Raw genomic sequence first — 18,854 nt, forward strand, 5'->3', positions numbered from 1 at the left:
CATTTTGAATTAGCTAATGCTTTTGTCTTTACTATCCGCTGGAGACTTATTCCAAGAAGTTCGTCTCATTACCTGTTTAAATTTACTATGTACTAATTAAAGTTATAAAATAGTAAAAGGTATCTTAGGAGAGGAAACCATGGCATAAAATATCTCTACTAATTTGTACATCAATTTTCATGAGAATTAAACCCAAGCTCATTGAACGTTTTATATTGTAACTAAAGCAAATCGCCAATATGATAGTTTCCAGAGCAGACGACTCCTGAAAATATTAGCTTTCTAACTTGATATTGCTGCAAAAAAAAAATCAAAGTCTTCAGCTTTTCCTTTTTCCTTGTGTTTACAGAAAGCACTTCTCTTCAACCATGGAATCAGACGAATCACCTTTCTAGTTGGACAGCAGGTGAGCTTTTCTAAATTGGTTCATTCGTCCTGAAGACTTTCACATCAAAGATTATTAACTTCAATTTTAAGTATCCACAATATGATCACTGAATTTTATATTTTCTTCCCAATCTCTCTTTCCTTTACAGCGAGAACTCCCCAAATACTTCACCTTCAGGGCAGGAGCTGAGGTACATGAAACCATTTGCCACAGATAGAAGAATGATAAGTATTGCCTCTTTGAGTTGTGGTTGTATGCCTTTTGGAGCATGAGGAAAACTCCATAGCTAGCACTGCGTGTCAAGGGCGTCCTATTATTTCTGGGACCTGAGTTTGGAAATCTCTATGCTCTTCCAGCTAACATGATTCTTATTTAGTCAACACAAGTGTGTATTCTATTTGCTACTGATTTTCAGTGTCACTAAAAGGCCAGAATGAGAGAGATAATAAGGGAAGTAGAAATATTACACCGGTTTCTTAGCAAGTACTTCTTGAGGTTGGGGTTAAAAGATTCTGTTGGGCTGGGTTAAAGAGAATTTTAACTTGTGCTGTATCAGAACAAAGAGTGCTTAATGCTGATGTTGATAGCTGAAAGTGCACTGTTCTCATTTTGAACTTAGATGAACAAACATTTTAGTTCAGGAAAAAGAGTAGCTGAGAACTGATACATTTATGTGGTAATTGTTGAGTCTGTGAATGTCTTCAAGATCTTGAATAATTTTTTAAATTTTGAGGGGATTTTTCGAGATTGTCCTCTCTCTTTAATGTGAAATTTTAATCCTTGCCACAAATCCAGGGAATTTCCTCTCCTGCTGGTCTTGTAAGTTTTTGCATTGTAAATTGTTACTACAGGATGTTGACAGTGACTAAATTACAGTAATGAAGTTAATCAAGGTCAGAATTTGCTTCATTACTATGACATCCTCAAAATAAAACCTTAAAACAATTCTAATAAAAATAACCTACTGTACCTGTTTTAATCTGGTTCTTCATACTTTTTAAAATTTTAAACGTTTTACTAAAGGGTTTTCATTCTAGCTCTGTCTGGAAAATTGCTACCTGATCAACTCAAAATGTCTTTAAATGAAAATTCCTTTTCAACCAGTTGAATGACAAAGATTTCAAAATCTTTATATTTAGCTGCCTTTGACTTGTTGTTTGATGAACTTATCCATGTCACGTTATGTACGGTCATATCTCTTCCCTGTTGACTCAATCATCAATCGCACTACTGCTACTAATTTGGAAACATTTGTTTAAAAATTTCACTTATTACCTTCCTCATGCCCTAACTCAGCTGAACTTCAGGGACCAAGAATAAACAAATTACTTTAAACCTTAATCTTGTATGAATATATGTATAAGCATAATCAAGTGAGGAAACCATTCCTCCCACAGGCTTTGAGTAATGAAATTGTTCCATGATTAAGCAGAATGAATCTGAGTTAAAACCTCACCTATATCTTAGTCAGCTGAAACCTTTTATAAAATAAATAATCAGTGGGAAGTTGCTTGTTCTCAATTCAAATTGCCATGTTGAGTTAGTTTGTGAAGCTACAGCTGAAGATCTCCAGTTCCTGCTTTCTGAGCCCAGTTTGGTCAAAGTAAATGGTGGTCTGTAAGTCCTAAAACACTGATAAGAGTAGAGACGATTAGAGCTACTCAATTTGGAATGCACACTATTAAGCTGTAAAAGACATTGGGCAGGATTTTCCGGTCCCGCCCACCATGGGACAGGAAATTCCTGCCCGAAGTCAACGGACCTTTTGCTGGTCCATCAAATTTTCTGTCGCGGATGGGGCTGGAAAATCCTGCACATTGTTTTCATGAATAAACTTTTGTTTTGCAAGGGGAGTTGAAAACTTGCATGTTTTGCTTACACTGCATTTTGACATTATTCACGTCATGCATTTAACAGATGCATAGAGATTTTCCTCATCACCTTTTCATAAAGACAGTGGGCAGGATTTTCCCACCTGGGCGGGGAGGGTGGAGGGTGGGAAGTTTCCCAGTGGGCGGGACCAGATGTAAATCGGCCGCCCCACACCCTTCCTCCCCCTCCCACAATGGAGGAGGGCAGCCAACTTAAATAATTAAAGGCTCTATTAATGCAGAGATTTTCCTCATCACTTTTCCAAGTGGGGCTGCCAAGACTAGTGAGTTGTCAGCCTTCTGGGGCCAGCAGGATCCTGCTGTTGGTAAGTGGACCAAAAGCCCAGAGGCAACCAGTTGGGGAGGCCGCCTCCAGGTTAATAGTTCCCTTGGTCTGGGTTCAGGAGCCCCATTTGGTCCTAATGTCAGAGTTCCAAAGCCTGTGATAAAATTCTGCCCATTTATCTCTCTTTTTAAAAAAATGTTATGTAGGTGAACACCTTAAATCAAAGACCTCTAAATAAGGATTTATTTTTCTTTAACAAAATAAGATGTCTCTCGAACATGTGTGTTAATATTGTCTCACTTGAAGGCTCAGTGGACAAGTACAGTGCACAGTGTGGATCTGAGCTGCACAGATCAAGTTCTATCTCTAGTCTACACTGTGTTAGCTGATCTCAATTATGATGTTGAAATTGCTTTAACTGGCCCAAGCACCCCTGGCATATAGTGAGAGGAGAAAGCTAGCCAAAGTTCTCACTCTCTTCAGAAATATCTGCTGCAAAATGCACATTTGCAGATGTCACATGATGATCAAGCTCTGTGATTTATGCCCACTCCACATGATCCTGAGGTTGCACCTGAGGAACTGACACTTTTGTGATGTAGTGGGTGGACATTTATCTCAGTAGAACTATACTGTTGCAGAAATTTGTAATTTGAAGAGAGGAGGGAAAACATTATTTCATTTACATTTAAAAGCATATAATGTGTGTGTACTTTAAAATCTCATTATCCAGTTTGCAGAGGATCGTATTTATCGATATTTGGATCCAGCACTAGCCTTTCAGCTGGAACTCAACCGAATGCGAAACTTTGACCTCACTGCTGTTCCCTGCGGTAATCACAAGATGCACCTGTACCTAGGTGCTGCCAAGGTGAAGAAGGGAGCAGAGGTCACTGACTACAGGTTCTTTGTCCGAGCGATAGTACGACATCCTGACCTCATCACCAAGGTGAGAAACCTTGGGATTATGGAGCACCTCTTTTGATGCAACTTTTTGATTGCAACTAAGCACGTAGTTCAATTTAGCAGAAATTAGCATGATGGACATGTCACACCAAAAATTGAAACCAATCCAGCCAAAATTTGGGGTAAGAGGAGGAAAATGATTGCAAGAAGACGGCTTGAGCAAGAAAAGGCTATTTGATCCCTCTGGCTTGCTTCTTCCAAAGACCAGGTGGAAAATCTACCCTATCATGAGCTTTACCTAACCTATTTAATCCCCTGAGAAAAAGTTTTGTTCTCAGATTCCCAAAGGCAATCAGAATAACTAAGAATAGTAAACCATTTTTGCATCTTCATTGATTATGGCCTTGAACTGTTGCCAAAATTGCCCATCATATGGGCTATGATGCCCTCCAAAGTATTTTATAATCTCTCTCTATGTTTATCTTTATAATCTCCAATCCCATTACCAGGTAACAAAGCTATATCGCTTTAGAGTTTTTAAAAACATTTAATTAAGCAAATGTGGAAAAGAAAATTTTACAAGGTAATACATGGTATTATAACTGGAGAACCAGTAAAATATTATATTAAAAGACATTGGAATTATTTCTTTTTTCTTTCTTCCCTATTATGTGGGCTGAAGAAATGTTTCTGAGGGGTAAAGTAGTTGTAGAATAATGGCAATGTACAATACACTATCCTAAGTACCCACAAAATAGCAACTTCCATTTTAATCTAAGGCTGGAAAGAGTTGATTGTCCTCTGAGGAGAGATTGAATAGTCTAGATCTAACTTTCCTGGAGTTTAGAAGACTGAGAGATGATCTCATTGAAACATATAAAATTCTTGAGAGACGTGACGGGGTAGAAGCTGGGAGGGTATTCCCTTTGCTGGAGAGTCTAGAACACAGGGTCACAATCTCAGAATAAGGGGCAGGCCATTTATGACTGAGATGAGAAATTTCTTAATTAAAGATTCTGGACCTTTGGAATTCTCTACTCCAGAGAGCTAAGGATGCTCAATTATAGAGTATATTCAAGACCAAATCAGTAAATTTCTGAATATTAAGGGAATCATAGGATATGGGGATAGTGCGAGAAGGTGGAACTGAGATAGAAGATCAGTCAAGATCTTATTGAATGGCAGAGGAGGCTTGAAAGACTGAATATCCTACATCCGCCCTATTTCTTACGTGAGAAAGGTGGAAAGGGAAATGGAATCTAGAGTTCCATGTTAGATTACACTGGGCTTAATATTGTGTAAAAAAAATTAACATTGGAATGGAAATGAATTCTTACAGTAAATTCTAAGTTACAAGTCGCCTTTTACTTTGTACGCTATCTCTAATTTATTAATTTGCGTACATGACCTTGCCCTTCAAGAATGAAAATAGATGGAAGTGATAACACTAGACTTCTCCTTCATTATTATTACTTATTAGGTGATCCAATATGCTTTTGGGAATGAATTGCTAAGAACTGTCCTTAGTTTAAATATCAAAAACTTAGAGTATTAGGGCATAGAGTATAAGAGCAGGGAGGTTTTGACGAACTTATATAAGACACTGGTTAGACCTCAGCTGGAGTATTGTGTACAGTTCTGGGCACCACACTATAGGAAGGATATGCACGCATTGGGGAGAGTGCAGAAGAAGTTTATGAGAAGGATTCCAGGGATGAGAAACTTGAGTTATGAGAAGTTGGGACTGTTTTCCTTGTAGAGGAGAAGGCTAAGAGGAGACTTGATAGAAGCTTTCAAAATCATGAGGGACAGAGTAGATAGGGAGAAACTGTTGCCACTCATGAACGGATCAAGAACCAGAGGGCACAGTTTTAAAGTGTTTTGCAAAAGAAGCAAACGCGAAGTGAGAAAAAACATTTTCACACAGCGAGTAAGTAGGGTTTGGAATGCACTGCCTGGAAGTGTGGTGGAGGCAGCTTCAATTGAGGCATTCAAGAGGGCAATGGTTGATTATTTAAATAGAAAATATGTGCAGGGTTTTGGGGAAAAGGCAGGAGATTGGCACTAATTTAAAATGCTCAGAGAGCCGTTGCAGACATGATGGACTGAATGGCCTCCTTCTGCACTGTAATAATTCTGTGATTCTGTGCTTTCCCTCAAGGGAACATTTTGGCCAGGAAGGAAAAGTCATGACAAGACCATATCTCTTTGAGGTGATTACTACTTGAAGAGGTGTCAGAGCAGTTGTCAAATAGGGAATCGGGGTTAAAAATAAGGAGATTCTGATCCTGAAAAAAATTATAACAAAATTAAATGGATCTATTTCAGTTCTCAATTTGTTGCGATTTCAATCTTGTGCGCTCTTGTGCTTTACATTTGATAGGAAGCCTCTTTTGAATATCTACAAAATGAGGGAGAACGACTGCTGCTTGAGGCCATGGATGAACTAGAGGTGGCTTTTAACAAACAGACTGTACGGACTGACTGCAACCATATCTTCCTCAACTTCGTGCCAACTGTGATAATGGATCCATCCAAGGTTTGATAAGTTCAGATTTCTTGTTTTCTGAATTGTTAGCTCAAAACTGTTAACCCAGTCATTGCTCATGCTTTCACTTTCCATCATTTAAAAGCAAAGGAGAATGTTTTTAGCAAGCAAGTATTTTACTTTTGACCTAACAGTGGGGAATTTTGAAGATACACATCATGAATGCATATCATTGTGTATAAAATGGAAAAATCCAATGGACCTGCAGAGGAGTTGCTTAGAATATGACAAAGAAGTAACTACTTCAAATTCACAGTACCTTCTTCCAGAATTTGCTTTCCCTTGTAATCTGAGGTTGATGCAGTAATAGTGCTATACTGTACATTTGCATAAAGTACTGGTGGCCTGCAGTGACAGAACATCAATGTTTATTTTATTATAATACCGGCTGTCCGAATTGGCTATCTTTTGCTATCGTTTCCAGTTGAGTTGCAATGTCAGTTGTCCACTGCAGATTTGTATCACTGGGTCTAATCCTGCTCATAGGACTAAGTATTCTCGTCATTGACCTGTTTTGTTAGAAGGTACGAACATACGTTTCTGCTCTCATCAAAAATCCTGAGTTTGCATAAAGGGCTCATACCCATCATGAACTTGTATTGTGCAAGTTGCTGGAGCCATGAAGTTGCTCAAATCTTGGGTGCCTAATTTGTCAGTTGAGGGACACAATTCATGTTTGCTTCCCTAAGGGAAGGCACATCACAACATAAACTGATTGGGGTTAATAATTGTTATGCTTTTATTTTGGAGTTGAGAGTTGTTGTCAGCACAGTACCTTGTTGTTTTTTCTCTTTCTTGAATATGTTGGACTTTATTTAAAAATATTTACCAAATTGTTGAAGCACATCATAGTTTCCCTTGTAAATGCTGATGTTACAGAAATAGGGATGTGTGACTCTTTTCCCCACTATAAAATCTGTTCCTTTTGCATTGCATAGATTTGACATTATAAATTTTTTAATTTTTATTTTCAGATTGAGAAATCCGTCCATGACATGGTGATGAGATATGGGAGCAGGCTGTGGAAACTCAGGGTCCTGCAGGCTGAGCTCAAAATAAATATCCGTCTAACCCCCACAGGAAAGGCAATCCCAATCCGTTTGCTCCTCACCAATGAATCTGGATATTACTTGGATATGAGCCTGTACAAGGAGGTGATAAATGCCAGAACTGGAGAGGTATATGCTTGTTGAATTGTTGGGGGCACTCGGGTCTAGAAAATGTGAAAGCATTCTAAAGCTCCATTCCCTTTGGAAAAGAGAGGAAAAAACTTGGCAAAAAGTCAAAAACTGCTGATTTTGTAAATCAGAAGCAAAAACTGAATGCTGGAAGCACTCCGTAGGTCGGGCAGCCTCTGTAGGAAAACAGAGGATCTATTTAAGACGTAAACCATTCGTCACAGGGGAGGATGTTACAGATTAACAGCATTTAGAAAGGTTAAGAACAAGGGAAATGGGAGGAATCTTTATTCACATGAAACGAGAAAATAGGCAATGGTTACATGGCAAAAAGTAATATTGGCATGAAACAATAGAAAACAGAGTGCAAGAAATTAAAGCCTTTCAGAGACACAGGGAATGTTTGAATAGCTGAAGGAGGTAAGAAGTGCTGAGGCAGGTAGAAATGGAAGTATTAAAATCAACACTAAAGTGAAGGGGTTGCAAAATGCCTACTAGACAGATAGATGCTGCTCTTGGAGCTTGTGTTCACTTTAAATTTGAATAGTGTAGCAGGCGAAAACAAGAGTGGGAAGAGAAAGGGAATTGAAGTGACAAATGACAGGGATCTCAGGATCACACTTCCAGACATAGCAGAGATGTTTAACAAAGCATTCATCTAATCTGCTCTTGGCCTACCTTCTATAGAGAAGACTGCACCGCAGCAACAAATACAGTATCATAGGGTTGGAGGAACAGTATGTAAATTGCTGACTTACCCAGAAGGAACATTTATGGTCCTGGATAGTGATGTGGGAGGGGATGAATAAGCATGTGTATTTGCCTGGGGAGGTGTAAATGGAAAGAGAGAAGCTGGTAGGGGTGTTGGAAGAGAGAATCAGCATATCATGGAGGAAACAGTTCCTTCAGAAAAATTGAAGAGAAAGTTGTGTTTGAAGGTGGGATCATGTTGGAGATGCTGGAAATGATAGCAGATGATCTGTTGAATGCAGAGTCTGGTAGATGGAAGGTGGGAACCCTGTCATGCTTGTGAGAGAGGAAATGGATGAGGGTAGAATCACAGGAAATGAGATGGATCCAATTGAAGGTATTGCCTAACAGGGTGGAGAGGAATCTTTTGCTGAGTAAACAGAAGCTGTAGTGTGGACGGTGGCATCATCAAAATGAATGAATTGGCAAAGCCGGACTCAGAAAAGTGAATAGTGTCCTTTAAGTGGGAAGAAATATAATCCATATAGATCTATAAGTCGTAATAGATGTCAATGGAAAGCCCACCCTGGTGATAGGGAAGACCAAGATTGTTGCTTTCATGCTGAATTCCTTTCGAGTTATGGTCAAGTTAAAATTATAATAACTTAAAGTTGTCTATTTATATCAATTTTTGTAGCCAGTTTTTTTTTCTCACCCCTATTAGTTTCACAGTGATTAGCTCTTTTGAACCTCACGTATAACCGCATAAACTCCGCTTGAATTCCTGGGGCATTTTGATCCCTGGATTACATATCAATTCTGATGAATTTCCCTTTGAGAAATAGCAACACTTGAAATTTGCCTTCTGTACTTGTATTTAGATCATGTTCATTTCATATGGGGAAAAGCAGGGACCTCTCCATGGAATGTTGATGGACACACCTTACGTCACCAAAGACCTACTGCAGGCGAAACGATTCCAAGCGCAGTCTTTGGGAACAACCTATGTATACGACTTTCCTGAAATATTTCAACAGGTAAGATTGTTTTTTCATCTTTCATTAGCAATTTCCTCTTCTCACAAAGGTGTTGAATCCTTTTTTTTAAGAGCAGTTCCACAGATGCTGGGTGCTTTCAGAGATCTTGTGGGTGGCAGAAGGCTTCACCTAAATCTGTCTTCTGTGACCATGCATACCTACCTGGTCAAGTGTGACAATCTTTTGGATAAATAATCAGACAACAAAGTGAAGACTGTGTCAAGTTGAAAAAAGCATCTTCCCACACGCATTCATGTTTGAGTTGTGTTACTCTGTCAAAGTGTAGGGTAATGAGGTGCGCCTTTACTTATTCGCTTACCTATTTTTACCACAAGTAGAAAGTCACCACATGATTTGAAGTAATGCATTCTCTGCAGAATTAGATCTTGCTTCATGGTGCTGGGATTCTAAATGTAGATCATGTGTTTAAAATACTTTAAACCCTCATCATTGCACAAGACATTTCAGATTTTAAAAATGCCATTCCTTTGCATCTGGCACAGTATGTCTTAACTCCTGTGTGTGTATATATATATATATATATATTATAAATTGGAAAAGTGATTGCCCGATCCTTCCCCTGCACTCAGCCATGAGCTGATATTCCTCCTTCTAACATCCTGTAGAAATAAAGCAGTTACTTGAATAGTATGCATTTTCTGGATGGCATTTGCATCAGCCTCCACTTTCTCTGTTCCCAATTTTTGCCATCTCTCTTTAGTTGGAACACAAATACATGGCCATTGGCTGCCTCCTGGTAGATTGATTATCATCACATGTAAATGCAACGTTTCCTCATACAACATCTGCTTTTCAGCAACTTTTTAAAAATGTATTCTTTCACAGAATGTAGACGTCACTGGCTAGGCCGCATTTATTGTCATCCATAATTGCCCTTGAGAAGGTGATGGTGAGCCATCGTCTTGAACCACTGCAGGCCAGGTGGTGTAGTTACATACAACACTAAAACAACACTCAAGAAGCTTGACACCATCCAGGACAAAGCAGCCCGCTTGATCGGGGCCCCATTCGCAAACATTCACAGCCTCAACCACCGACACATGGTAGCAGTAGGAACACCACCACCTGAAATTTCCCCTCCAAGCCACTCACCATTCTGACTTGGAAAAATATCACCGTTCCTTCACTGCCACTGGGTCAAAATCCTGGAACTCGCTCCCTAACAGCACTTGGGTGTACCTACACCACATGGATTGCAGCGGTTCAAGAAGGCAGCTCACCACCACCTTCTCGAGGGCAATTAGGGACGGGCAATAAATGCCGGCCTAGCCAGCGAAGCCAATATCCCTTGAATGAATAAAAAAAATACACAGTAATTTTAGGAAGGGAGTTCCAGGATTTTGATCCAGCGACAGAGAAAGAACGGCAATTTAGTTCCAAGTCAGGATGGGGAACTTGCAGATGATGGTGTTTCCATGGAGCTGCTGCCCTTATCCTTTTAGATAGTAGAGTCGCAGGTTTGGAAAGTGCTTTTGAGGGAGCTTTGGTGAGTTCCTGCAGAGCGTCTTGTAGATGGTACACACTGTTGCCACTTTGAGTTAGTGGTGGAGGGAGCGAAAGTTGAAGGTGGTGGATGGGGTGCCAGTCAAGTGGGCTGCTTTGTCCTGGATGGCGTTGAGCTTCTTGAGTGTTGTTGGAGCTGCACTCATCCAGGCAAGTGGAGAGTACTCCATCACACTCCTGACTTGTGCCTTGTAGATGATGGATAGACTTTGGGAAGTCAAGAGGCGAGTTGCAGAATTCCCTGCAAAATTCCCAGCTTCTGACCTGTTCTTGTAGCCACAGTATTTATATGGCTGGTCCAGTTAAGTTTCTGATCAATGGTAACCCCAAGGTGATGATAGTTTTACTTAATGATGATCAGGAATGAGATGATTCCACTCTTTCCAAGTTACTGAAGACTATTGTGTTCCCTCAGCTGAGCTAAGCTAGTTCAGCACAGATGAAGGATCTTCTTGGTCTATATAAATCAATAGCATACCTGATGTTGTGCTTTGCTGTTAAACTGTTCGAAGAACTCTCATTGGCCACTTTTATATGATAAGCGGTGTATATGATGAGCTGAACCACTTAATAAACCTTGATCAGGGGTAATTTAACGTGATCTTAGCTTTGTTCTTCTGTGTATCAACAAATCTGATTGAAGAATTAAACTGTAAAAATTCCTGTCTTTTCTTTTCCTTCTGTGGCCCAGGCTCTCTTTAAGCTGTGGGGACCTAATGTGGATTATCCGAAGGAACTATTCCTGTGCACAGAACTTGTGCTGGACTCTCAGGGTCACCTAGTTCATATGAACAGGACTCCCGGAGGTAATGAGGTATGTACATTTCACTTGTGTTTTATTGAGCAAACTAGGTGAAGTTCCGAGGCCCATAACGCACAATGTCACTAAAATTGAAAACAGTAGGAGAGAAAAAGAGGTCCATTTAAAAATGTGGTGTTATGCAGGCCATGGTGCCAAACCTTGAACTAGTAAATTATAGGACCGACCTTATTACGTAGAATGAAAGTAAGAACTTAGGGACCACAAATATAAGATGCTAAAATAAACTACCAACATCACTAATAAATTCAGTAGGAAATTCAGGCGAAACTTCCTCAGACAAAGAATTTTTCAAGTGTGGAACTCGTTACCATGTGATGTAGTTGAAATGAATAACATAGATGCATTTATCTTCTAAGAATGCGCTCAGAATTTTTCCTTGAAGAATTTCTGGCTCCATTTACCACACTTTCAATTATGGTGTATTTGGACAATTCTAGTTCTGTTCAAAAAATTTTACTGTTAGATTTGTTACTATATTCCTGCAGGCCACTTCCACGTTGTCTACAACTATTGAATATGTTGTTTTGGACTTTCCCTAAGGTAGGAATGGTGGCCTGGAAAATGAATTTAAAAACTCCGGAATATCCTGAAGGACGTGACATTATTGTCATTTGTAATGACCTCACTTATAAGAATGGCTCATTTGGCCCCGAGGAGGATTTGCTGTTCCTGCGGGCATCTCAACTAGCCAGAGTGGAAGGCATTCCGAGAATCTATATAGCAGCTAACAGTGGTGCCAGGATTGGGCTTGCTGAAGAGATAAGGAACATGTTCCAGGTGGCCTGGGAAGATCCTGATGATCTATACAAGGTAAATCCTTTTTCCATCTCCCTCTGCCTTAATACCTGCTCAATTCCAGTTCACTGTCTTTTCATTGAGTAGGTATGAGTCCCTAATTCTTCCCCAAGTGATGGACACCCTTGACTTTGGCCAACAGGTATGAGGTACTTGCTACCTGTGTGGATGAGAAAAAGGGTGGCAGGGTGGGTGGGCAAACTGCCCCTAGCACCATGGTGCAGGTGGCCATTCAAGTTGAGGGAGTAAAAAGCAAAGTGGTCATTATAGGGAACAATTTAGTCATAGGATAGATATTGTTCTCTGCAGCTGTGACTGGGTATTTGAATGTTGTGTTGTGTTAAAGACATCTTCTCGTGGCTGCAGACAAACTTGGTGTGGGAAGGGAAAGATTCTGCTATGGTCCTTGTGGTAACTAACAACATAAGGAAAATGATGTTCTAATTAGAGAGTTTGAGGTGTTAGGATCCAAATTAATCACAGAGCCTCAAAGGTGCCACGTGCCAATTGGCATAAGGTCAAAAAAATTAGAGAATTAAATGCTTGGTTCGAAGAGTGGTATGGGAAGAAGGGGTTTCAATTCATGAATCACTGTTTAAGAATCTTAAACTCAAACAAAGTTATGTAGGTATGAGGATGAGCTTATTCAGTTTGATTGAGTAAATTGAGTTTTTTTTATTTGTTCATGGGATGTGGGCATTCATTGCCCATCCCCAATTGCCCTTGTTCAGAGGGTGTTTAAGAGTCAACCACTTTGCTGTGAGTCACATGTAGGCCAGACCAGGTAGGAACAGGATATTTCCTTCCCTAATGGAAGGGGAAAACCCATCTAATGTCCAATAGTGAACCAGATGGGTTTTTATGACAATCAGTAAGGGTTTCGCAGTCATCGTTAAACTTTTAATTCCAGATTTTTATTGGATTCAAATTCCACTATCTGCCATGGTGGGATTTGAACCCAGGTCCCCGGAGTATTACCCCTGGGTCTTCGGTCTAGTGACAATACCACTATGCCACTGCCTCCCCCAATAAATGAACAGTGGGAAATATTTAAAGGAACAATTCAAAATTTTCAACAAAAATACATTGCATTAAGAAAGAAGAACTCAGTTAGAAGATCCGCCTGTGGCTTGCTAGTCAAGGACAGTATTTGATTAAAAGGAGAATCTTATAATCTTGCAAAGAATAAAATAAGGCCTGAGGATTGGGAGTGTTTTAGAAACCAGCAAAGTGTGACCAAAAGTTGATGAAAAGAGAGAAAATAGAATATGAGAGTAAACTAGCCAGGAAAATAAAATAGATTGTAAGAGCTTTTACATGTAAAAAGGTGAGTAGCTAAACATTGCTCCCTTAGACGCAGAGATAGGAGAAATTATCATGGAGAATCAGGAAATGGCAGAGACGTTGTACAAATATTTTGTGTCTGTCTTCACAGGAGAAGACACAAATTACATACCAAAAGTAGAGGGTAACCAAGGGGCTAATGAGAGTGGGGAACTTTAAGGTAATTAATATCAGCAAAGATTTCTTAGCGAATTAAGAGATATGGGCAATGGACAGGAAAGTGGAGTTCAAGTAGAAGATCAGCCATGATTGTATTGAATTTCTGAGCAGGCTAGAGGGGGTCAGAGGAACTACTCCTGCTCCTATTTCTTATGTTCTTAAATGTACCCTGTCAGCGGGGTATGGTAGCATATTGGTTACGTTATGGACTAGTCATCCAGAAGTCTGGACTAATGATCCAAGGACATGAATTTAAATCTCTCCATAGCAGCTGGGGAATCTAATTTCAATTACTCAAAAAAATGGATTAAAAAGCCACTTTCAGTAATGATCGCGAAACTATCGGATTGTCATTAAAAACCCGCCTAGTTCACTAATGTCCTTCAGGGAAGAAAATCTGCCTTCCTTACCCAGCCTAGTCTACATGTGACTCCAGACCCACAGCAATGTGGTTGCTTCTTAACTGCCCTCTGAAATGGCCTAGCACGCCCTATGAATGAATAAATGATTAATGGGGCAATATTATAGTGTTTGGCTCAATCCCAATATAGGTATAGTTATTTTTTAATTATGAACATATGAACAATGACAGATAGATAAAGAATGTCTTGTCCATCCTGCTTGTTTCACACAATTGCAATACCTTATGTATCATAATATATACACTTCCCACCCCTCACAAAGTCATGTGGAAGCAGGTGCAATGTATAGCTAAGGCCACAATCAGATCAGCCATGATCTTATTGAATGGCAGAGCAAGCTCTAGGGCTGAATTGCCTACTCCTGCTCCTAATTCATATGTTTTTATGTAATCTCCTGGGGGAGGCAAAAAAATCAAATAAAAATCCAGGCCAATTTTGGGGGGGAAATATTCTGGAAGATTCCTACCTGACCCACTTAGGCAATCAACAGTAATCCAGGAGATGATTCTGGCTGTGAATTCACTTATTTTGTAAGAGGGGATGTCTGGACTACCAGAAGCCAGTCCAGCTAATCTTATTAGTGTCAGGTGAGTGAAAGTAGTTTCACTAAAGGGATGTGTAATACCTCTATAAGCTCTGATGGCACACTAGATAACAGAGGGAATCCTTTACCATTTCGAAGTGAACAACCTTCAACTGATCGAGATAATTTCATTATAGGTTCATCTGTGGCTTTAAGTATTGAAATAGAAATAGACCATTCAGATTGTTAATTTTTTTTTCTAATATCCATTTTATTTATCAGGGCTTCAGGTACCTATATTTGACACCTCAGGACTACACCAGAATTAGCCCCTTTAATTCTGTGCACTGTGAACATGTGGAGGAGGGTGGAGAGTACAGGTGGGTATTATATGCAGCAAAATTTGAATATCTGAAATTAATATACAGTCAGCATCCAAAAATATAGTGTAACATCTCTGGTATACTGTTTGTCTAAGCAACTGATGAAGAATGTGATAAAAGTGGAGCAAAGCTTTTGTGCTTCTTGGTTACGTAGTTTTTAAAAAGCTTCTTTCATCAGATATCACTCTCAAAACAACACCATTGCTAGGAAATTAGCTGGGTGTATTGTTTATGTATATTGTGTGTATCTATTCCTGCCTGAAACAAGTCAGAAAAAATAAATCCTGTTATGGATTGTAAAGGACGTAGCTGGAAACATTCAGCGAGCATCAGCCAGTTAATAACTGTTAATACATTGTTTGTTTAGACATCATTTGGGGTTTCTTTTTATTCTTTTTAGTGGATGTAGGTGTCGCTGGCTAGGCCAGCATTTTTATTGCCCATCCCTAATTGTCCTTGAGAAGGTGTTGGTGAGCTGCCTTCTTGAACCGCTGCAGTCCACGTGGCGTAGGTACACCCATGGCACTGTTTGGGAGGGAGTTCCAGGATTTTGACCCAGCAACAGTGAAGGAACGGCGATATATTTCCAAGTCAGAATGGTGTATGGCTTGGAGGGAAACTTGCAAGTAGCGGTGTTCCCATGCATCTGCTGCCCTTGTCGTTCTAGGTGGTAGAGGTTGTGGGTTTGGAAGGTGATGTTGAAGGAGCCTTGGTGAGTTCCTGCAGTGCATCTTGTAGATGGTACACACTGCTGCTACTGTGCGTCAGTGGTGGAGGGTGTGGATGTTGGAGATGGTGGATGGGGTGCCAACCAAGTGGGTTGCTTTATCCTGGATGGTGTCGAGTTTCTTGGGTGTTGATGGAGCTGCACTCAGCCAGGCAAGGGGAGAGTATTCCATCACACTCCTGACTTGTACCTTGTAGATTGTAGACAGGTTTTGGGGAGTCAGGAGATGAGTTACTTGCCACACAATTCCCAGTCTCTGACCTGCTCTTGTAGCTGCTGTATTAATATATCTGATCCAGTTCAGTTTCTGGTCACTGGTAATTCCCAGGATGTTGTTAGTGGGTGATTCAGCAATGGTAATACCATTGGATATCAAAAAATATTTGTATTCCCTCTTGTTGGAGATGGTCATTACCTGGCACTTAGGTGATGTGAATGCTGCTTGCCACTTATCAGCCCAAGCCTCAATGTTGTTCAGGTCTTGCTGCATATGGGCATGGACTACTTCAGTATCTGAGGATTAGTGAATAGTGAATAGTGCTGAATATTGTGCAATCATCTGTGAACGTCTCCCTTCTAACCTTGTGATGGATGAAAAGTCATTGATGAAGCAGCTGAAGACAGTTTGGCCTAGGACACTACCCTCGGGACTCCTGCAGTGATGTCCTGGGACTGAGATAATTGACCTCCAACAACCACAATCCTCTTCCTTTGTGCTAGATGTGACTCCAGCCAGTGGAGAGTTTTCCCCCTGATTCCCATTGACCCCAGTTTTGCTAGGGCGCCTTGATGCCACACTTGATAAAATGCGGCCTTGATGTCAAAGGCAGTCACTCTCATCCCACCTCTGGAGTTCAGCTCTTTTGTCCAGGTTTGGACTAAGGATGTAATGAGGCCAGGAGCTGAGTGGCCCTGGCAGAACCCAAGCTGAGCATCAGTGAACAGGTTATTGTTGAGCAAGTGCCGCTTGATAGCACTATCGATGACCCCTTCTATCACTTTGCTGATGATCGAGAGTAGACTGATGGGGCGGTAATTGCCAGGTTGGATTTGTCTTGTTTTTTGTGGAGAAGATGTACCTGGGCAATTTTCCACATTGTCAGGTAGATGCTAGTGTCGTAGCTGTACTTGAACAACTTGGCAAGGGTATGGCAAGTCTTGGAACACAAGTCTTCAGTTGGAATGTTGTTAGTGTCCATAGCATTTTCTTGATATCACGTGGAGTGAATTCAATTCCCTGAAGACTGTCATTTGTGATGCTGGGGACCTCTGGAGGAGGCTGAGACGGATCATCCACTCGGCACTTCCGGCTGAAGATTGTTGAAATGATCAAGGCCTTTAAGATTACAAAAGGATTTGATAGAGGAGACGTAGGGAAGATTTTTCCACTTGCAGGCAAGACCAGAACAAGGGGCCATAAATATAAAGTAGTCATGGATAAATCCAATAGGGAATGCAGGAGAAACCTCTTTACCCAGAGAGTATGTAGAATGTGGAACTCACCATGCCAAGGAGCAGTTGAGGTGAATAGCGCAGATGCATTTAAGTGGAAGCTGAATGAACACATGAAGTAATAGAAAGATATGTTGATTTCATTAGGTGAAATAGGTTAGAGCAGTATTATTGGCATGGACCTGTTATAGGCCACAAGGAATGTTTCAATGCTGTAAATACTATGTATGTAATCAAACTTTACCTTCCCCCCCCCAAAAAAAAACATGGAGTTGAATTTATAAATGGCCACGGAGGTGGTAACAGAGCTGGATGGGCCTGTAATTTCCTGCCATCAGCCAGCATGCTGTTTTGCTGACATGTTCGCCTGCTGACTATTTTGAACTTGCTAGTTTGAGGCTGGGGTGTGGGGTTAGGGGGGAGGGAGTAGTGGGGGCGGGTGGCGTGGGACAACTACCTACTCACATGTGGCAGGTAGCCAGTGAAGCAGCATTCAGGCCAATCTGTCAGTCAGCACGTGGGTCCCTTGCTTGGGCTGAAACAAGGCCTAGGATGGAGATGGCCTCCTGACAGACTAGCAGGCCAGTGCTCCATTAACCATTTTGACCACCTCTCCGCAGTACCTGTCTGGCAGCTGTGGCCTGTTTTAATCTAACTAAGAAGTCTTCTATGTTGAAGTGCTCTCTCTCTCCTACATGAATGAGCAGCTCTGTTGGTGGGGCTCAAATCTCTCAGGGCTGGAGGATCTCCTTTTGGACCTCCACCCTCAGGAACCCACACACTTTCCTTAATTGGAAGGTGAGCTACTCCCTGTCCATTAATTGGCCAGCTCATAAAAAAATCAAGTGCCATTGTGATGTTGGATCGGAACCCAGAAATGCGCCCGATGCCAGGACCCTCACCCCAGAACTAAAATTCGGCCCATGGTCTTCGGTAGACCATTGTACATCTGCTAATGTAGATAACTGCTTTGTATTGTATTGCCCTAGTCTTGGAGAGTAGTTCTCAATGGAATGAAAGTTCGGTAGGAGGAGTGTGAGAAGTATAAGTTTCTGACGTTTTTCATATTCTAGCTAATCACAATTTTGATTGAACCACAAGGGATACAAAGGTCAGTGCAAGGGCTATGGACAGAAATAGCTATAACAATTTGAATAAGACTAGTGTGCAAAGCTATTGAGAAGAGTCTAACAGCTTGCAAAGCCTGCAAAGAAAAGCCTTCCAAAGAAACTCAAACGGACCCTTGCCTTTTTCATTTTTTTTAATGAACTGCTTCAATATTATTATTCTTTGAGCTTTTTTGTAATGGCTGCATTTTGCTACTGCTGTAAATGACTCTATCCATAAATAAACCTATTTTGCTAATACCATCTTTTTTTAAAATTCATTCACGGGATGTGGACTTCACTGCCTGGGCCAGCATTTATTGCCCATTCCTAGTTGCCCTTGAGAAGGTGGTGGTGAGCTGCCTTCTTGAACTGCTGCAGTCCATGTGGTGTAGGTACACCCACAGCACTGTTAGGAAGGGAGTTCCAGGATTTTGACCCAGTGACCGTGAAGGAACAGCGATATATTTCCAAGTCAGGATGGTGAGTGACTTGGAGGGGAACTTCCAAGTGGTGGTGTTCCAATCTATCTGCTGCTCTTGTCCTTCTAGATGGTAGTGGGCGTGGGTTTGGAAGGTACTGTCTAAGGAGTCTTGGTGAATTCCTGCAGTGCATCTTGTAAATGGTACACACTGCTGCTACTGTCTGTCGGTGGTGGAGGGAGTGCATGTTTGCGCATGTGGTGCCATTCA

The 18,854-nt window shown here is 40.9% G+C and overlaps 1 protein-coding gene across 5 annotated transcripts in view; it reads left to right on the plus strand.

The window, feature by feature from the left end:
• acacb (acetyl-CoA carboxylase beta) overlaps window positions 1-18,854 on the plus strand; it is a 133,387-nt gene that overhangs the window by 87,089 nt on the left and 27,444 nt on the right. For 4 of the 5 annotated variants that reach the window (XR_013578235.1, XM_078554432.1, XM_078554433.1 and 1 more), the window contains 9 exons: window positions 350-406; window positions 537-578; window positions 3,279-3,494; window positions 5,835-5,990; window positions 6,974-7,177; window positions 8,749-8,904; window positions 11,120-11,242; window positions 11,792-12,061; window positions 14,777-14,874. Coding sequence is in view for 3 of the 5 variants with exons in the window: in XM_078554432.1 (XP_078410558.1) it covers window positions 350-406; window positions 537-578; window positions 3,279-3,494; window positions 5,835-5,990; window positions 6,974-7,177; window positions 8,749-8,904; window positions 11,120-11,242; window positions 11,792-12,061; window positions 14,777-14,874 (1,322 nt within the window). In the remaining 2 variants the exon portion in view is untranslated. Of the gene's footprint in view, window positions 1-349; window positions 407-536; window positions 579-3,278; window positions 3,495-5,612; window positions 5,991-6,973; window positions 7,178-8,748; window positions 8,905-11,119; window positions 11,243-11,791; window positions 12,062-14,776; window positions 14,875-18,854 lie in introns of those variants that run through there. The other variant, XR_013578236.1, reaches the window with a different exon arrangement.

The sequence above is a fragment of the Cetorhinus maximus genome, chromosome 12 (genome assembly GCF_964194155.1).
Source record: "Cetorhinus maximus chromosome 12, sCetMax3.hap1.1, whole genome shotgun sequence".
NCBI classification, from domain to species: Eukaryota; Metazoa; Chordata; class Chondrichthyes; order Lamniformes; family Cetorhinidae; genus Cetorhinus; species Cetorhinus maximus.